Source organism: Vidua macroura, chromosome 3 (assembly GCF_024509145.1).
Source record: "Vidua macroura isolate BioBank_ID:100142 chromosome 3, ASM2450914v1, whole genome shotgun sequence".
Classification (NCBI taxonomy): Eukaryota; Metazoa; Chordata; class Aves; order Passeriformes; family Viduidae; genus Vidua; species Vidua macroura.
The window spans coordinates 75594523-75616226 of record NC_071573.1 but is presented as its reverse complement, the minus strand read 5'-3'; the positions used below and the strand labels follow the sequence as shown (position 1 = coordinate 75616226).

Below are 21704 nucleotides of genomic sequence, written 5' to 3'. Positions count from 1 at the left end.
ATTATGTTTAACCCAGCCTATTTTAGGCATCCTACTTTTAGGGTGATAATTCCTGTAAGGGCTTAATTATCTCCACTGGCTGCAAAAGTGGCCTAATGGACCAACTTGTGTGCAGTTGTCTTAAGAGCAGACTTTTACATGTGTGAGTCAGTCCAACACCTCTACCCCATGGCAGGGGTGTGGGAAGTAGATGATCTTTAAGGTCCTTTCCAAGCCAAAACATTCCATGGTTCTATGACTTGCTCACAGTGCTACTTCTTATGACTTACCATGTCTTGGAGTGTGGTTTTTTTTCCCCTGTTTTCAATGCCTCACAAATGAGTCTAACTCATAACTTGTCTCTACCTGGCTATACTTTCATGTGGAAAACTTGACTTGCTACACTTTATCACAACACTGCAAACAATTGTACAATCACCTACAAGAACTCCTACCTGCCTTCTCTGCCTACTCTGCCTTCTCTTCTTATGAACAATTAATGTGGAGCATATGGCTTCTAAACTGGTACATTCCTAAAACAACTTGAAATTGAAAAGACATTTTCAATTGTCATAGAAAATTATATATTCAAGACATTATGTGTAAGATACAAAACCCAATGAAATAGGAAAGTATTCCTATTCCTATTTTATTCCATAAAAAAATATTCAGAATAGTAATTCAAATGTAATAAAAATGCCAACAAATGGTGAAAGGTGAAAGGTGATACTCGAGTATTTTTTTAATATATGACATAATTATTAATTCTTCCAAAAACACTTCCCAAAAAAAAAAAACCCAATCTTGCATGAAAAACAAGGGCAGAACAGCTGGGTTTTTGTAATAAATAAAAGCAAGAGTCTTGATGTAAAACAAAAAAACCTGCAGCTGAACATACCTATTTCTTTAGAGGGATCTACCCAGTTACAAGGTTGCAAAAAAAAAAAAAGAAATCAAACAAAAATGAAACAAAAAATACCAAAACAAACACCATTTAAAAAATTCCCAGAAAGGGAATGTTTAGTCTTGAAGTTGTATTTTGAATCTAGGGTTATGTTTAGAATCTAATTCAACAAACAATGACTGCTTCAGTTAAATTAATTCAACAATAAACACAGCAGTTGAGAAGCTTCAATTTGAACCATTATTTATCTGTCCAACAATAGTTTTAGAAGAGTTTCCCAAACCAAGATAGCACTGAAGGCTTTATCTCAAATTTAATATAAAAGAGTACCCAGACTTCAAATATCCCTGGGATTAATGGATTCTCTCATTGCTCTTTTGCTTAAAATGGTCTCTTGCACTGCTGGAAATACTATCAGAACTCTTGAGGTAGTCAGCTTTTAATTTATCACAGAAGGGAGGAACACCTGATACTATCAAAATGATAGTACTATCTAAACATAACATTTTTCTCTTATGACCTCCTACTGTAGTAACAAAATTGGTTTTCCTAGAAACCCAAGAAATACTTCTCTATCTCTCTTAAGGTAGAATTAAACAAAAAATACAGTGAAAGTATAACAAAATTGAGGCAGAAATGAAACAGCACGAAGTATTTATTTTCTAAAATGAGAAGTCTAATAAGACAGACTGTTATTAGCTCTTACAAACTAAAAAGCTTTTGATTCTCACAATAAAACTTCATAAACACAAATTCCTCTTATACTGACAACCCACAGTCAGTTTGATATTGCCTAGTAGACAAATACAGTTATGATAATATTACTACTACAACAATTTTCATTTTGTAGTACAAAAAGAATTGTAAACCAGCTTTTTTTCTTCTTTTGGACAAGAATTCCAAATCACAGAAAAGGTAGGAAACATCTCATACAACTAGTTTCCCCAAAAATGCCCCTTTTTTGTGATAGAACTGGGTGTTTTTTCACATAAGCAATTTTTTTTCAACTTTTATACACCTGGAGTTTAAGAAGAGGGCAACTTGTGGCTGAAGAACTCAGCGGTTGGGCAACTGCTTGAAGCTGAAAGTATATATCCAAGGCAGAAGCACACTACACTTGCCCAGGTATCCATGATTGCTCCTATCTTCTCACAGGGTGCTTTTGGTTCCCATCACTATTGATCCCGTAGGATGAACAGCACTTTCACATCTTTTCCTTGCTCAGCAGCAGGCTGACTGGATCTTAAAGGAGTTTGTGTTGGGAACAGGGCATTAGGGCATCCCTCAACCTCCTTCACCTGGACATGCAGCACCATGTTCTGGATGGACCCACCTGGATTACCATGCCTTAGGCTCTCTACTGCCTGCATGTGGACCACTAAACACAACAGTATTACTGAAACTACCAGAATGCTGCAGATTTACCACTGGTTAGGCATTTTTGTATCCCAATGTTTAGCTGTCCTAAGGATGTTAAAGCTAACTTCAGCTTCTGCTGCTTCGTTATGCTCTGCTACCCTCAGTGGCTGCAACACCTATTGAATCATCTTTTCACAACACAGAATTTGAAGCTCAAATGAAGAGACATTAACAGTGATTGGTAGGAGATGATCAATTTACCTTACAAATGTATGTTCTGCACCTTTTTCAGATGCTTTTGAATACAAAACTATACATACTTGTTTTCTTCTTAATTTCCCCCCCATTCAGTGTAAATTGCCATTCTTCTGAGCATGTACACTCTACAAGCTATAGGGAAATTAGGGAGTAACAAGGACAAGATTATGAGGTTGATGAACACAGTACTAAATATGGTTAGTTTTTAAGTTGCCATATACCTAAAAATGAAGTTTTTAACTACCAACTCCTGCCCTCTCTAGCACACAGACAATTCAGCACTACTATTTCTTATAATTTATTTTGTACAGTTATTGCTGTGCATCTTTAGTAGATAAGAGGCCATATGCTGAAAAGGATGGCTCAGATAGGATTAACTTACAAAGTCATGCCAAGTGTTAATAGGCAGTATCATCAATTCTGTCCTGCTGTTCATTCAAAGAGTACTATTATCAGTTTTGCTTTTTCCCATTTTTCAATGTTCCATTTCATTACTGACTTCTTGATATCTCATTGTGCTTCTCATTACTACATTTTCTGGACTCAAAAATACTTAAGAGATGCAAAAAGATAAGATAAAAGGCAGGAGTGGCCACTTGAAGCTGACAGACCAACAGAGGAGATGGACATGTCTACTGGCAAAAGAATTCTCCTTCCTAGACACTGTCAAGAAGGCTGCAGTGCAGGGACAGGGAGCAGGACTCGTGTTTTAATAAAGTACTCCATTCACTCGTGCATGCACATATAGGAATTAATGTTCCCCAAGGAGCACTTCCTTCGGGCAGCTAACTCCATAATGCAAGAAAAAATAATGAACAAATAAAAAAAGGAAATAAACTAGATGGCTCCTTAGATGGGTGGTAATAGTTACAACCACGTCTTTGGCAAATGAGGGTTTGTTTTAATTCCAACAGCCGTTGCCTTTGGAAATTAAAACACATATTTGCTTCATATTACTGTGTCATGACTGACTCAATATGCAAGTAGTCTGAACTTGGCCACTTAGGTGCCTTTCTAAACTGTCTACAGTTCAATCCTTTTTTAACAGAAGCATCAAAAACTGTGTATTTTATGTATGTTCTGCTTCAAAGTAATCTTTATTCAAAATAATAAACAATCACAAGCAAAGGGGATTATTTTGAAGAAAAGAACATTAACTACAAATATGTGTCTCAGGTTGCTGCCATACAGAAGATGCAAACAGGAAGGTGGCTAATAAACTACTCAGTTTTTATGCATCTTATCTAAATCTCTCCAATTTCTCTCACAGCACTGTAAGCATCCAATAAGTAATGTCATCACTTGTAGTTGTAATGTATATGCACAGTTTGTATTTTCAGTCATATGCTGTAAAATCATTCAAAAAGACTTAAGCTTTTAAACTGAAAGACTACAACTACATAGCCAAGCATTTGAGTTTATGTTTAGAGTATTAAAATCTGAAAAATCATGCTATCAATTTCAACTCTCCTAACAGCCAAAATATTTTCTTATTGAAAAGTTGTAACAAGTATTGTTCTGCATTCCAGCTTTAACTATGGTTGTTGCTACTCCATGAGCAACACAGATTTAATAATTTAAAAAACTGAAAGAACTGATTCCCCTTCTGCTTTTTGAACAACAGAATTTTTCAGGATTTTTCTTAATTTCATATACCAAATGAAAAAATAAACGTGTTTATTCTTGTCTTAAACATACCTAAGTAAAAAAAATATTTTTACAGGCATTGCCGATACAACATTTGCAATTTGTACCATGCAACTTCAGAACAAATTTATAGAGCTACAATGTAACTTATTTTAAAAACTTGATGAACAGCATATTTAAAAGCATATTAAAAGGAGGTCAATTCTGACCTCTGGGCCATGAAGCATTGCATTAACCATTCTGCAGAAAGAAAAATGATAAGGTATGAAATGAGTGCTCAGAAACTAGAACCTTATCAGTAAGAGTTTGATTCAAGCCTGTAAGACAAATTGCTCGGCAAGGCAAGTCACCTTCCCGCTGTGATGAGGATATAGCTGAATTTTCAATGCAACTGACTATCTCCTTCATCATGTCTCCTCAACTTGATATCCTTACATTCAGTATCTGATTTACATTTTCTAAGCATCCAGTTCTTATTCTGAATACATCTTGTCTAAGAAGCCATATACTACCCTTCCAGGATAATTATCTTTTTTCTTTATCTGACGATTTAGCATCAAGCACAAGCACTTTAAACCAAGTGGAACTGCTAACAAGGAAGGAACTGTACACTGTCATAGTTTAGCTATGTCAAGGTTGTTCATTTACCAGTGATAAAAACACCACAACTCCAAAAATACACTTGTTAGTTGGACTTTGTTTCATGCACTGTCTTTTCCTGAAAGCATCCCTGACACTTCCCTTGTTCATTATTCTTGCCTTTATACACTTACTTGAGCATCAGTGGATTTTTTAAGGAGTTCCTCCACAAATTTCCAATTGGATTCCTTCTGTTTCTGAAAAATAATTATGAACATGAATAGATTACAGGAAGCACTATGTAATAACACAAAAATAAGCACAGAAAATATTTCCAGAAATATTTAATTTTATGACAGAATACAGTAGTCATCACCAAAAAGAGCTTTTCTGTTATTTGAATGTAATTGATACCTGTCCTAAAAATTAGCCCTCAGAAAGCTAATAAAAATAATAACTATGCAACTTGCACCACTTCAGGTGACTCATTTGCAATCCCAACCTTCACTTTTAATGGAGATGAAAAAGAATCAGGCATTTTTATTAGCCCAAGAAGAATGCTTTACAGTTTCTTTCTTTAATGTTCTGTAAAAAGGAAGCTATAAGGGGTAAGAAGGAAGAAAAGGTATAGTCTCATATTTTCTTGCTTTTTTATTTTCCATCTATTTATTCAAAGTGGTAAAGAAAAGGGTAGAAGGCCTTGCAACTAAGGCCCTTTTCTCAGGAGAAAAAAAAAAAAAAACAAGGCCAATATACTTACATTTCTAGGATATTCAACCATCTCTTACAGCTACGTATATGGCCTCTGTAGATAAGTAGATGTGTGAACATAGTACTTCCATCATTGTCCTCCCTTACTTGTTCCCTCCATTACCACAGCTGTTAAGTCTTGTACATTATTCTGCAGATAGCTGTCCTTTAAACATCAGCTTAGAACTTACAATAAAGAGCATTTTATGCTTTGGTAATTGAAATATAACTATTTTCCAGCAGCAACACCATTGTGCTCCATTCTTCTCTGCTACTGATTCAACTGGTTAATGGTGTGGCTTGGTGACAGTTTCACACAGAACTCCAGAAAGCACCAAAATAATTTTACAAATTGATTCTTTTAAAAGATTCACTAATATTCATCCAACACTATTTGACTACTTGGTGACTACATTTTTGCACCACAAGAAAAAGAGAATACTGAAAGACAAACAATGATAGCAAGTCACAGCCCAGAGGCTGTTTATGGAACAAATATAAATGAAAGGACAGATCTATAGAAAATTACCCTAAAGCTGTGATTTCATGATTCAGGAACTTGACCCATATCAGTTAAGAAATTCCCACTGCTTCTTCCTCATCCTGAGCTCCTCTTTCTGCCCTCACAACTATATAGCATGCCACCGCTCAGTTGTTCTCGTATTTCTGTTTGTGGGAATCTGAGCCAGAACAGTGAATCAACACAGAGCTTTAGGAGAGGAAGAAAGAAAGAAAAAAGGAATAGGGCCTGACTTACGTCACGGGAAACCAAAAATTGTGCCAGAAGAGCAGAGGGCATATCATGCCTAGGGTGGTGAACAGGATTTAAGCTGTTACTGATGCCAAAGGCTCTGTATCATGAAACCAGAGCTAGCATTGTGTCAGGACAGGACATTGCATCAACAGGTAGTCAAGGAGTAAAGGCAGCACTTCAATAACAGGTAAACCCAGGACATGAACAACCAGCATGTCAAGACAGATCTGGCCATTATGTACATTTGATTTCTGACTGTATTTTAGAGCCTGATTTTATGTGAATACCTACACACAGGCAACATCCTACTGCAGGATTTCAAGGAAAGCTAAACAACTGCTAAAAGCCCAGTTTTGGCAGCAATAAGTAGATATTAGAATTATGCTAAATGTCTGTGAGAGCACTTGAATGTTTGAATCAGCCTGCTTAGAACATGTTTTTAGCAGCACCATAGACCAAGGATACATGTTTTATACAACAGGTGTTTATTGCCAAAGTTCCAGCTCGTCTGCAGTATGCAGATCACCTTACAAGATCTTGGAGCAATCTAGGGCAAACTCCTGACACCAACTGGGATTGATTACAAGAGTGCACCCAAGTTCAGTCCGAGGTCAGGAAAGAAGGACACCAACCACCTGCTGCACTCTTTTTAGTTACAATTGTATCTATATTTTAACAGACTTGCTCCATTCAAATCCCAATAGATTTATATCCAAACAGTACTCCCTATTGCACGGGCAATATGGCACAGCACCTATCACTGTTCACAATCTGTCCTGGTCAGAACACACACAGAACCTACATCTTCAACTCCAAACTGTGTGTCTTAAAATATCCTCCCCTCCACCCCCAGAGAGTCCTAGAAATTAACAAAACCCGGAGACCTCACAGTGCATACCAGTGCTGCTAAAACCAAAAACTTGAGCTGAGGTTGCAGGAAAAAACTTTTGCAAGGCCTAACAGCTGAGTACCTGGAAAAGCTATATTAGGCTTCTTTGCTGAAATCCATGTTTGCATATCTTGCCACATAGTCATTTCAGATTATTCTATTCAAAGGAAAGAATTCTTAGCCCCAAGTAACTCTGCCTATATTACCTTAGCCTACAGGATATTAAAATTGACCCCTGCAATGTTCAGAAGTAGCAAATTTTCTCATCAGGTCCCATTTGAGTTTTAAATATACAAATCCTGCTTTTCAGAAGAGTGAAGTGGGACCTGAACAGGGGAATATGGAAAGAGACACATCCCTCAGAACAGTCCCTAAGAAACCTGTCTAAAACTTTCTAGTTTAAAAATGTGGTTTCATGTATGTGAAATATATATTCAATATATATGAATCATTGCATATTTGAAATTGCGTTTTATGAGCTAAAGGGGAAAAAAATAAAAAGAAGGAAGTCTGAAACCTATTTAGAATTTTAAAAGCTTTCTTAACAACCTTACAGCCATGCAGACCACATTAAAAAATTGAAAATCTTCCACAGATGACATAGGCTTAGAGGCAATTGCTGCTACAGAGCACATGAATAACCATCATTACGACACATCACACTCCCACCTCTGATCACAGTTAATTAAAAGAAAGCATGTGTCACAAAGCCATTGCATCCTATGTTCAATCAACAAAACAAGACTACAGAGTCCTCATGTAATTCTACCCACTTCACAAATTCATATCACAGACTGTTTTACCTTATAATGTTCCAAAAATATTTTGAGGTTGCAATTCAAGGAGGGGAACAGGATCCAAAGGGATGGTTACCATCAACCTGTCTATGACAGATTATAATACTGTGGTGGGTGAGAAGGCCCTGATGTTACTGATAAGATTTTTTTGTACGAGAACAGGGATCCCTGGACAAACAATAACTTAAAAATGCAAAGCACAGCTAACAGTTTGAACATAAAAACTACTGGAAACATCAAGAGAACCATGCACAGGATGGGCTCATGATTTACAAATCAAGACTTGGAAATTCTCTTCTCCCAGGTGAGGTCTAAGGGAAAAGTATTATTTAATCTTGGGCAAGTCACTTCCTGTCACTGTGTCTCAGATTCCTATTTTAAAATAAGAAAAACAGGAATCCTTTTTTCCATTCTACATTTTTTTTGGCTTATGTAAATAATATAGTGCCTGGGGCAAAAAAATAATCTCTCATGAAGCTAAATACAGAGTATCTATCGGAGTGAGATACAGGAAAAAAGCCCCAATGATAAAACATTGTATCACTGTATTTGGATTAGGGCATTAAATATAAGAAACCCAGTATAAATGTGTGCTTCACACTGATTTCTGTATTTCACCTGGGAATAACCTCTTCTCACTTTCTAAATTCCACTAAGAAGCAGAAGTGTAGTAATTCTATCTTGCCAGGTCCTCTATAAAACTCTCTGGACCGCATGCATCTCCCTCACCAGGTAGTACTAACATGCAAAACCAAGGGAAGCTTGAGACAACCCTCAGTGTAACAATCAGACCTGGTCTGCACCTTTACATGGTATAAATGTGCAAGAAGTTGCTTCACTTTGCCACATGCTAACAAGGAGCCTGCCATGGCCTGCTAAAGGATTTGTAAACTGGCAAACAGAAGAAGCATAAGTAGCCTACGTGGGCCAAGTCCTCTAGAGAACAGACATGGTCATGAGTTTTTTAATGAAGTATTCAAGGACTGAATTAACACACCTTTGCTACATTTAAAATTCTTTTAACAAATTTGCAGATTAGAAAATCCAAGTAATTCTTATTTTCTTTGGAAAGTCTAATTTTACTTAGGATTGTAAGCATTCCCAGAATTTCAACATTTTTCTTTCATTCTCTATAGACTTAATGCTTTTAAAAATCTAAAAACAAAGAGAGGAATTTTAAATTACCAAAACTGCTCAACCTACATGATCATTCTTCCCTTCTTACAGATTTGCAGTTCACAAACACATTTCCAGGTTTTAACCTTTCATCCTAAATCAGGAATAGAAATCACAGTACCAATTTTAACAGAAAGAACAGTTTTAATACACACTGTTAAATTACAAATAATAAAGACAATTCACAATAAAGGGCAATTAAGCCCTGTTTGTGGAAGATGCCATAAAGTTTATGCTTGGAAAATTAGGGAATATGGGCAATGCAGCTGAAAGGTTAAAAAAGCCACCACACTAAAAAAACCCCAAAATCAAACAAAGAGACCACCAACACCCCTGTCCCAAAAAAACCAAACAAAAAACCCAAAACAAACAGAAAAAAAAAATAACAGTAAGAGCACAAAAGAACAGAAAGACAAATGACAGAAGATGGTATGACCAGAGTCTCCGTAGTGCAAAAAACACTGCTGGGGAGAAAAAACCCAAGCAAAACACTACACCAAAACCACCCAAACCCTCAGTTTCTGGGTCTTCATCCATCTCACTGGGTTCTAACAAGCTTCCTCTATAGACAATTAAGAAAAATGGTCAGCTTTTATACATCTCAAAACGGATGAATTGCCTCAGCAAGTGCAAGTTCCCTAACCTGAATTCAAGTTATTAGACAGTATCCATTGGTAGCATACCAACATAAAAGTGAAGCTGTATACACAAATATATATACATCTTATGATGTTATGGCTGGGATGCAAATGTAATGCAATTAGACAGATTGAAATTTATCCAGAGCAGAGCTATCACTTTAGAAAAATAAGTGACATTAATAATTACACAGTCAGTGTTTGAGATTCATACTTCATAAACCACAAACTCATGTGCTCAATTCCTAAAACAACAAACCCAGTGAAGCATTTATGCTGCAGGCAATCTTAAACCATATGCTACGTCATTAAGTATGTGTTACTAACTAGTTGGGATATTTCAAGTTTCCTTCACACAGTACTCTACTGAATATGTGGTATGTAACATGAATATGTGTGGGGCTCCAGAACATTTATCAGCTTGTACAAAGCACATTTTAACACTTCCAACCTAAAAACTATTTCCTTTAAGGAGTATGAAAATTCCTGCATTACAAAACTAATTGTTTTCTGTCAACAAAAATAACCAAAGAGATCAAAATCAATTATAATAACTCTTAGGCATTTAGCAAAAAGCATACCCACCTTTTCATCTAGATTTCCATTACGGTCAAACTGGTAGAGTGGTGCTAGATGACTCATCATCCACCAGCTAAAACTCAATGGGTCTTTACAGTGAACTGTTTCAAACCCAGACACACTTTCAGAAGTACTTGGCTGTTCAAAGATATTCTTCAGGGTTGTGTTTACCAAGCTCCAGAAACACTGTAGAAAATGCAAAAGTTAATTTGAACTGTCTTCAGTAACAAAACCTATGGTAACAATTTTCTCTACAACACTGTCCTATTGATTAATTTGCTTTAACAGAGAACAAGCAAGATGACAGTCATTTAAAGAAAATATCAAAAAACAGTGGTGAGTATTACCACAGAAAACTCAAGGCTACCTTGGAAAGTCCTCTCTCAAATGTCAGTAGAAAGCAAAGTGAAAGGATAAGCTTGGGTCACCAGGAAGAATCCAGTGCAATACTTCACAAGCAAAACTACAAGCTGATGGACTGATGACATGCAGACAGGATGGTGCCCCAACACTCAACAAGAGAAAGGTTAGAGTTCTTTAATGAAAAATTGTTAAAACATATTTTTGAAAAACTTCTAGTGGCAGACTATCCTAATCAAGAGCAACACAGTAGGTAGTAGAAAATCAATCTGAAAGACAGCAAACAGAGTTTCCAATTCCCTGTTTTGTCAAAGTCTGCTCCAGCACTGACAAACTGATTAATTCTCATTGACTCAGACCCTTGCCTATATCACAATATTACTATTTCTTCCAGCCTGTGCCTATCTTTCCTAGTTTTAAGGAAGCTCTCTAGGACTTCTTTGCATGTGTATTTCACCCACCTTAGCTGGGTCTTGATCCTAACTTAGCTGCAAAGTGCTCTTGCCAGTGCAAATGCTTAACAGTAACACAGTAACACCTGTGCTGTCCACCTTTACATCTGTTGGCATTAACAAGCAAACAGCCATCAGTGCAAACCCTCTACTCTGAAGTACTTCATTCTCTACTAAGTGAACCGTACTCATGGCACAGATGGCTGCTTTGGTTCTTACTAAGATTATTTCAGAGAACAAAGGGTTTTGTCACTTCTTAGTATTCATTCAGAGAATCATCAGTTCAATCCCAAACAGCAGTCAAAGAAAAAAATTAAAATGCTAGAAAATATCAGCAAACGAAAAGAACAAAACAGAAGATATCATTATGCAATGTATAAAACCACATGGCCTCCTAACCCATGTTTGGAACACTGAATGTCATCCTGGCACTCTGTTATTCAAAACAGGACATGGTAATATGGAAAAAGGTTCAGAGAAGGGTGACAAAGATGACCAGAGGTAAAGAATAGCACCTGAAAAAAAGAATTACTGTAAGAAGTAAGACTCATCAGCCTAGAAAAGGCAGAAGATAGCATATATCAGGAAAAAAAAAAAAAAAACAAACTGAAGAGGCATATAAGGTTGTACTGGTATAAAAAGGAGAACAGGCAGTGATTTGCTGATTTCCAATAGAAGTATAAGGGGGCATCTAGAAAAGTCAGCAACTACAAGATTCAAGACTATACACAGGTTGTTCTTGTACAGATGGGTAACAAAGACAGCAACATGAGCTAGCTGGATCATTGTTCACGTTTCGAATGCCTGGAGATGATTCATTGCGTGACATATCACAGAAACTAGAAATAATTTTTTTAAAAAGATGTAAGCATGGCTTTTTGTGTTTTGCTCCTCCATAAAAAGAATAGAACTTGCACAGTATCTTCCTTTGCTTTGCTTTCTTCAGCATTAGAAGTGCTCCTTATCAATGCCCTAGGTCATAACCCAACAGTATACTGCAAACCTAGAGTCAGGATTTCATGCACATTTAAGACAATGGCCCAAGGCATCAGAGTTAGCATGCAGTTCTCCTGGAGCAAACAGGAGGTTCAGTTCTACCACCAGATCTGTGCATTCATGGCCATATGGGAACAATTGGTGACTGTACTGCAAATGTAACAGTATTCTTCCTTTACCTCTGTATTAGACCCTTTATTTCTGTGGTCCAGCAATTGAATAAGTAGAATCCATAGTTCTTTCACGCAGGTACAGGAATAATGGCTACTGGTAAGAGCCTCAGAAAGTCGCACCTTAAAGAGAATATGGAATAAAATTATTCACAGAAGTGTTAATTTTTGAAATGGTGTTTTATATATCAGTATTTCCTCTTGTCTTGGCTGTTTGGTTTGAAGGTTTTTTTTTTTCCAGGTAAATATAGTTACAATTACACATTCAAAGGTGCATTATTCACTAACATCCAGAATATCTCTCTCATATAACACAGACTCTTTCCTATTTCTACATAAATTATACGTTGTGCTATTTCCTCCTAGTTTCTTCTGATTCACTCTCAGACATTATTTAATCGCATAAAAATGGCATTCCATGTCCTAAATGAAGTTACAATAAATACTAATCCATTGTCTGATAGTAAGGAAAAGAAAATGATTGATTACATTTTCTTGATGTTCTTGAGAAGAAAAGGATTTCAAATTATTTACCAGCTATTATTGTTATTTTTAACTGAAAAATCCTTAATGACTAAGGCCTAATGCTAGTAGAGTATGTTGTTGTTGGCATGAAGAGGATGTTAATGTTCCCACAACATTTCACAAAATCTGCTTTTCGGTAAATTTACTGCAAGGCATTCTTTTAATATGCAGAAAACAGCATATTTCAAGTCATGTACATTACTCGATTACTATTCCATATTTAACAAAATTCACTCAGACTGATGCATTTCAAATGCAAAATAGTCTTCTTGTGATTCATCTTTCAATTTTACATTCTCTGAATTGTGAAACAAAACAAAACAGCAAAAGGAAGTGCTAAATACATAAAAAACTCTGTATGCTTTAAGGATTTTAACATCTACCAGACCTGTATTTGAAATAATCATGCTATAGATAAAACTTCACTTAATCTATCCTTAGACACATGAAGCCACTGAATAGTATTCAGAGGTGGCAAAAATTGTGAGAAAAGCTTTGCTTAAACAGCTCAATTCCGCACTTTTTACCTTCAATCGAGGACACAATGGCAGAAATGTAGAAAAAAAAAAGAGGGAAAGCAAAGTAGCTTATACTCATTTTATCCCTAAACAATAAGTAGTCCAAGTTTGAATAATCAACCTACACCTCTCTAAAGCAAACAGAGGGGAATAGGTACCTAGAGAGATTAATGAATCTCACTGCAGAACAGTTGTTATCCTTCCATAACAATAAAAAGTACCTTGGGTGACTAGTTTAGCCAACTAACTCCTATCCATCTACATCTGATGAGGTGGAACCTGAATTTTTATATCCTCATGTTTTTTCTGATCCATTCACACACAGCTATTCTCAAATCACACTGGCACTTAAAATATTTTCTGAATTTGGAAACGTAACAGTGTAAATTAAAAATTAAATCAAAATATGCAGTGACAGCAGAGACTGTGTGAGACATATAGAAGTGGGAGTGAATGACTAAAAACCTACACTTTCACAGTTAGAACAACAAGTATATCACCAATAATTTCAAATCTGTATAATATTTTATGAGGATGTAAACTTATTTATCATACATCTTTAGAATATGTTTACAACTACAGTTTCATACAGCTCCAAATCAGGTTTAAATAATTTTAATTATAAATATGAATTTACATTCATATATACATGTGAAACAACTTGTTTTTTCTCTCTCTCAAGAATCCTCTTTATCCTATAAATTGTCATGGTAGACGTGATCTATTTTAAATAATGCTTTAGTCACTTTCCACATATACTCACGGTATGTCACGTGCCTCTCTCTCTCCTCACACTTTTAGTTAAAGATCTGTTACAGGAATTTCTCAACAACCTGAACTAATTTTATGTAAATATTATCTTGAGAATAAACAGTATGGCCACTAAAGTCTCTTGAAAAAATTCATTATTTAACTACTAACTTTCCAAAACTGAAGTGCCTCAAAAATAACTCTGGTTGTGACTTACCACCAAAGAGCAAAACAGATCCATTGGAAATGAGCAGTCTACTCATTACAGATGCACTGCAATATTGGAGGTTTTTATAGTAGTATTAGGCATAGAAACTCTCTTAGAAATGAGTTTCATGCTTTCTACATGGACTACCAGCTGTTGCAGCAAGGTTTCTTCATCCACTGTTTACATTTGTAACTGTGCTACTCTACAAGACTGCAGGGTCTCTCCTGCAGGAAATGTTCATGTCCATTCAGGATAGAGTCTGGGCAGTAGCATCAAGGCAAGACACCATACAGATACTGCTTAGACTACACTCTGGATTTCTTCTCACAACATCCTCATTTCAGTATCTTGGTAAGAATGTTTAAAACCCCAAACTGCTGTTGGGACAATACAGCTCTGGTGCCAGAGGTGTAGCTGCTAAAGACAGAACAAAGATATCCATGGATATATATTTCTCTGCCAAATGTGTCTCAGAGCACACTGGACTCAGTTCATGATCCAAGTCAAGCATCTTGATACCAAAGCTGCTCAAGAAACCAATCTGAAAACATGAGTCTAGAACACTGGAGTTTATGTCCCTCTTTCCAAGGATATCCACAAATGTTGAGCTGCACTCAAGAATGCTCTCAGCCAAAAGCCCAAGGACATGTTTTAGTGATGAGCTGATGGTGCCACCTACTACCTACGGGTATTAGTTGCATTTTCAACAATTTTGAGGGATGCTATTTCCATTATGGGATGACAGAAAGGTTCTATACTACAGGAGTCACCAGATCAAGCACAAGCTTCACTTCAGAAATTAATCTCAAATAGAATTAATTCAAGCAGTGTGGCCCACACCTAGAGAAAGCTTAAGAAAAAACAGGGACAAAACAATCTTCTCTCTTTGTAATGTGGCTCTGTGAAGGTATGTAGAATCTGTCATTTTATCATCTGACATTTCCAAGCCTACCATCAAGCACTGTGTTCAACAAATACTATTTGAATTTTCTTTTCTAAAACATTATTCTCACCTATTTGCCTTTTGTCAGGGGAGAACGTTGCAGTATTATCTGATAATTTAATAGATCAAAACTGATTTTAAAAGGTAACAGCTTTCTACAGGAAGGTATTTTAAAAGAACAGTTATCAAAGGCTAGTACAGCCATTCCCACCATCCTCAAAAGTAACATGAAGAAGAGGGACTCTATTTCTTATGCTTTTGTACTAGGAAAACATAAATCATACAGTGGTCACTGCTACTTATTCTCAGAGTTCAGTCCTGCATTCATGGATCACACATGTCCATCTAAAACAGGTTTCACAATGACACAAAGATTACACAGCTGTTTTACTGGCTGCTATATGGAACTATTATGCCTTTCTAGCTTTGCAGTGCTCAAAACAAGTGAGAAAAACACTGCAGCTATAGAAGAAAAGAAAAAGCAAAAGAGAAGACATGGAAAAGTTTTCCCATGACAAATGCAGAAGTGCTGTAACGGAAAGATGAGGCAGTAAAAATAGGCACACTGCAACAATAAACCGTAATATGACATTCTCTAAGTGTCCAGGTAGGTTACTGCCAGGATTAGAGTTATCCTCTTTTTGTTCCTGTTGAGAGTTTGAAAAGACCTTTTTTTTTTTGCATTTATCTAAACCTTTTAGACTGTGCCATGTTTGGCATTAAACCTGGAATACTGAACTTAGAAAATGTGGCACTCACTTCTGCTCTGTACACAGTGCATTTCAATATTACTGTCTCATTCAACTGCCAGATGGTCATGAATAAATATAACACAATTTGAGCTCCTAACAAATAACACTCTTTAAAACATGGAAATACAAAGCCATACGTAACATTTACAATTAAGCACTAAGAAGTCATCTATGCACGGTGCAATACCCAATTCATATGGTTCCCAGTACAAGCATCTAACTGCCCATGGCCTGTATAAGGAAAAAGAGTTACCTTTGTATACCTGTTGATGGCCAAACTTATTAAATCAGATATGAGATTTCCACAGTGTTTTTCAAATAAACTGATATTGGTTAGATTCTCTCCGGTTAGATTAATGAAATGGTTTGCATATACAACTTGTCCTAAACACAAAAGAAAAGTATAATTGTTTAGTTCCAGGTTTGGTTCTAGCAATATAAAACAGACAGGATTTCTCTTCTAAGATATACATCCATATTTTAGAATGGGCTTGTTGACCTGTATGTAATTTTAATTTATAAATTCATGTGAGAAAGCTCATCCTAAATTCAAGCTAATCTCCGTCATCATTGCACTGAAATCTGGTATTATTCAGGCTGACAGTAAAAAAGCTTGGCACTTTACAGCCTTTTATTGGCACAGATTTTGCAGAGGAATAAAGATTTATTTATCTGCAAGTTCCTCTTTGTCACATGGCAGTGCGCATGTTCTGGAATCATGACATGTTTTGCAGATATGCAAGTTGATGACAAACAATTCTGGAGAGGTCTAACACTTTCTTTTGGATGTGTTGATGTAGAAAGCTGGCATGATCATGTTCCAACTTGAGCATTTGTAGGCATTAACAGATAAAATGGTGAAGTTAAGAGGCTGTAAGATCTTATTCCACAAGCTTTTCAACAGTACACCTCCCTTGACATCAGTGGAGCAGACAATACGTAGAATGAGACTGTATTTTATTCCTGGAAATATAAGGTGAAACCCTGAATCCACTATCCTGCCACTGGTCTCAGCAGTGTGAAGTTTCCATTCAGAACACTTTACAGAATGAGATAAAAACCTAGGAAATTCTAAGCACGTAAAAATACAAGATAATGTATGTAGAGATATGACTGTCTTGACTAGTAAATTTTGTTGTTAAAAATCACGAGCTTTCTCTTACAAAGATAGGTGACAGCATTATAACTCAGAACATTATCTAGAAATAAATATTGAATTCTGGAAAATAAATTGCCTCCAACAGTTTCACTATCCTTTCTCCAAAATGCTCTAAAAAAGGCAAACACGCTATCCCACAATGGATCATAAAAGAAACTTAGAATTATGGAACAAAAAGCCAACCTACACACTATACAATAATGTAGAAACAGAGAAAATGTGTTAATGGGAGCAAGGCTGTGTTGTGACAGCACTCAGAGCAGCCAAAAGTTAATCCAAGAGCTCAGATTCAACACCAGTTACTGGGGTAAGCATATAGTGTGCTCTTTCCATATCTCAACATTACTTCAACTGTTGCAATTCCTATATGGAATTTATATTCACAACGTATAATCAGGTTGTGTGAGGGAAGGTATGGTTGCAGTGACACACCAATTATAAAAGAAAACACTTTTGTGATTTATTTTGGTAGAATGGACATGGAAAACAGATATAAGCCTCCCAAAGCAAATAAAAGTTCTCTTCTGTATTTTACCAATTTTTCAGCAAACTGAACTGCTCTGAAATTGAGTTTTTCAATTGCATTCTATGACCTTTTTAATCTAACTTCTATGAACAGCTTACTCCTATCAACTTACTTTTTGCCCTTTTAAAGCCTTATAAAAATTTTTAAAAGATATTGCCTTGCCCTTTTCTTTCTGTACTTTTATAAGCTCCCCTGATTGAGGCTTCTTCTTTTGCCCAATATTTTCCTGGTGTTGCACATGATTAACAATACAAATTCTCTCCTCCAAGGATCCTTGTTCTGGTCCATCCTTGGACACTTTTCCTACATTGTTGTCATCCAATTGCCATTCATTGTTATGTATTCTGGATATCTGTAAATGCATTTTTATTTGTGATGTCAAGAAGTGTATTGTTATTAAATATTTAATATGTTGCATCAGCTGAGTACAAACTCTGTGTTTTGACTGAACAAATTCCTAATTCAATTTTATTTAATTTGAGCACACGATGATTCACAAAGAACCTACCTCTACCATATCTGAGTTTACCCCATTAAACACAGCTATGCTTAAAAACTACCAAAAGTAGTTTTGATTCTGGACAAATCAAGATAGGAAAATTAGGTAAGTCATATGTAAAAGAATAAGTTCAATAAAAAGGCCGGCATACTTACTCTTCAGTTTTTCACCTAGTACATGAAGAACTTCTAATACTAGCCATTTAATATCCAAATGGAGATGTAGTAAGTGCCATGATGGAGGAAAGACCTGTGATTAGAAATATATTTACATATATTTAACATTTCTTTAGTGAATTCTGGATACTGTGCTAAGACAGGGTGGTCAGGCTTTGGAACAAGCTGCCCAGGTTTAGTGGTGGAATCACTATTCCTGGAAGTGTTCAAAAGCATGTGGATGTGGCATTTGGGGACATGGTTTAGTGGACAACATAGAGGTGCTGGAGTAATGGTTGGACTTGACATTCTAAGATGGACTGCAATGAACATTATTAATATCTGTGATCAAATACAATCTAACATACAAACATGTCATTCAGTTCAAGAAAAAAAAAGAAACAAAGTTTCATTACAATTCTGTCTGTAAGAGGCTATTTATGAAGTTTTGATTCAAACTTGACAAATTACAACACCCTTTGTTAACCTTTTCTTTAAAGAGAAGCATCATGAAGCACAAAAATTGCTAAAGTGAGCTCTTAAAATTTTAGTGAGCTCCAAAATTTTAGTATTCTCTTCCTTAAAATTTAATTGAAATTACTGTTTTTAATCAGCTCAGCCACTACTGACAAGCTAAACAAAGATCCAAAGTGCTGCTTCTCAGCGCATCATTCCTCTCCAGATACTAGTTTATAAAACATAAGCCAGAAATTCCTTTTCTGTCTTTATAAAAGATTTGAAAGCATTAGCTATGTGTATGCACAAATCCTAATGGTGTATGCCACAGTAGTATTTAATGCTGCTGTGCCTCCTTCCACATCTACACTTTTCTTTGTATAAAAGATCTCCCATTCTGAGTCAGATTTCAGAATGTATTTTTAAAGAAATGCCCCTCCTACTTGGATACTCAGAAATTTTAAATTACTACAGACAAACACCAAAGAATTTTTAAACAAGTTATGCTAATTTAAGCCTACGTATCTACCTGTAATTGGTATTATCATTTGTATGCTATAGGAAGAATTCTAAAGCTATAGAACAAAAATACATAAATAAAACAACAGAAAATACAGATCTCATCAGTTGTGTTTACCAAGTACAGGATGGCACTTAATACAGAAAAAAAAAAAAACAAATCAAAAAGATTAACTTATATTAAGGCAAAATTTTTCAAGTAGAATACATAATGCCACATAAAAAAATAAAATTATAAAAAGACACCAACCTTTGCCTGATTTTGAATAGTAAATGCTGCCAGAACATTACTAGGAAGTTCACAAAGGCGACCAACATGCACGGTCAAAGCATGAAGCTCTTCCACCAATAGTGATGGTAACTGAGCTTCTAGTTCTTCATAACTATGCAGCACTCCATCATTTTCCACCTTAGGGGGTTCCAGATACCTGAATGCACAGAAAAATACACACAACCAGAAGACAGGTAAGTAGCAGCTACACAAAGCTCAGTACCCAATTTAGTAAAATGTGTGCAAATCTCACCTGAAGATGAAAACTTTCACATAATGCAAAAACTTAACACATTGATGCCTGATGTTCTCTGCTTCAGAGTGCAAATGTGCAGCTTGACCTGAAGTAAAAGAGATCAGTAGCTTAAAGCAGATGTGACCACACCATGACTTGTTTAACATTTGCATTCTCCACAGTAATTAGACCAGACCACTGGAAAGACATCCTCTGAGGACAAATTGGGAGGTGACTGATGGTAAACACCCACTTCTAAATGCCATCTTGCCAGAGAGATCCATGCTTTGTCTTACCATCTCAGGCACATATCCAGATACAGACAGAAAAGAAGACCCCAGCAAAGGTGAGGGTCAGTACTCTCAGTGCTAGAAGACATCATTCAGCCCAACTGCCCTGCTTCCTGACTGCTTCCAAGACACCTTCAGTAAAGACATGGGTAAAACAATTTATCAGTACCCTTTTCTCTTGACAGACTTAAACTGTGATAAGGCTCAATAATAAGGTACAAGTAAGTTCAATAAGGTGAACTTATTTGTAAATACGCTTTGTAACTCTCCGTTGGAAGCATCGCTGTGGCACGGGATCTTCAGCTGTATAATACTAAGAGCCATCCATTCACAATCCTGCCTTTCACCTGCAGCTCTGTATGCGCTTTCAGGCAGTTATTCTGGCTATATGTCTCCTTGCCTTTGTTCTTTTAAGCTGTTGTTCTCATGGTGTTACCATCCTCACCTTGCATCTGTAAGCTCAAACACCCTGATCAGAGCAGAGATTCATGGAAGTTATTGCCACTGTGTAAAAATCACTCCTTATTTATTCCTACATCTTGCCTTGTATCTTTCAGCTTAGAGAAAGATGAAACTTAGTGCATAACAAGCAAAATATAGTCATTTAAATACCAAATAACTACTGCCCAACAATATATATACACACAAAAGCTTAGCAAGCAGTCAAATCTGCAACACATGTACCTGATTACAACACATGCTGATTATTCAGAGCATCTTCAATGCAAGCATCAAATGAGGACCCTGAGCAGGACCAAATCAAAGTGCATCACCCTAGAGGAGATGCATGGCAAAAACTCTTGGTCACCTACTACACTGGAATGCACAGCCAGGGAAAGACAGTTCTCCTTGCCCTCACTCCTTTTGTTTTCCCCCCATCTTCTCCAATTAACCTGGAAGTTCATATATGACACTTCTCACAAACGCCAAAAATAAAGCTTTGTGCATACAAGCTTTGTGCATCCTCTTAAAGTGATTATTTATAGATATTACTGCTGATTTATACAAATAACAAATACTGTATCTTACATTCTCAGAAGCTCTGTTTAAGCAAAATTTCATATTACAGTATTTTCACAAGCCTTCTACATTACACAGCTCTCCAAAGCTCATCAAGACTGATAGGAAACAAAATTTAATGTACAATATTGATATCTATATAAACACACAGTACAACATAGATTTACTGAGCCAAAACTCTTAACTGGAGTTTTAAACAGTGGTGACAGCACATGTATTTAAGACATCAATAATAACAAACATCACCCTGCTGACCATTTTAAATACTTCAATGCTCATGACACCCTTCTACTATTAGACCACTTCTATAAAGGGTCAGAGTCACTGAGTCACAGCTGAACCAGTGACTTGCTCTGATTCAGAAAGAAAGCCTGGTGCAAAGCACAAAATTCAAGTTCGTTTTACTAGCTTAATTGACAAGTGGAAGAATGGGATACAAAGAAGAGAAGACAATCAGGCAGGTGGTTAAATTTAAGTGAAAAAACCCCAACAGAACAGTTCCTTGATGTCCAGCTACAATATAGAAGTTCAAACATAATTTAAAACAGGCTATTTCCATTTACATCAAAAAAAATTAGATTTATTTTGATA

At 36.2% G+C, this 21704-nt stretch overlaps 1 protein-coding gene across 4 annotated transcripts in view; it reads right to left on the bottom strand.

The window, feature by feature from the left end:
- MMS22L (MMS22 like, DNA repair protein) overlaps nucleotides 1–21704 on the bottom strand; it is an 88891-nt gene that overhangs the window by 59529 nt on the left and 7658 nt on the right. For all 4 annotated transcript variants that reach the window (XM_053974451.1, XM_053974452.1, XM_053974450.1 and 1 more), the window contains exons 5-11: nucleotides 19822–19909; nucleotides 19548–19725; nucleotides 18323–18416; nucleotides 16237–16367; nucleotides 12297–12410; nucleotides 10316–10495; nucleotides 4921–4983 (exon numbers count right to left, since the gene is read on the bottom strand). In XM_053974451.1, the coding sequence (XP_053830426.1) occupies nucleotides 4921–4983; nucleotides 10316–10495; nucleotides 12297–12410; nucleotides 16237–16367; nucleotides 18323–18416; nucleotides 19548–19725; nucleotides 19822–19909 (848 nt within the window). The remainder of the gene's footprint in view (nucleotides 1–4920; nucleotides 4984–10315; nucleotides 10496–12296; nucleotides 12411–16236; nucleotides 16368–18322; nucleotides 18417–19547; nucleotides 19726–19821; nucleotides 19910–21704) is intronic.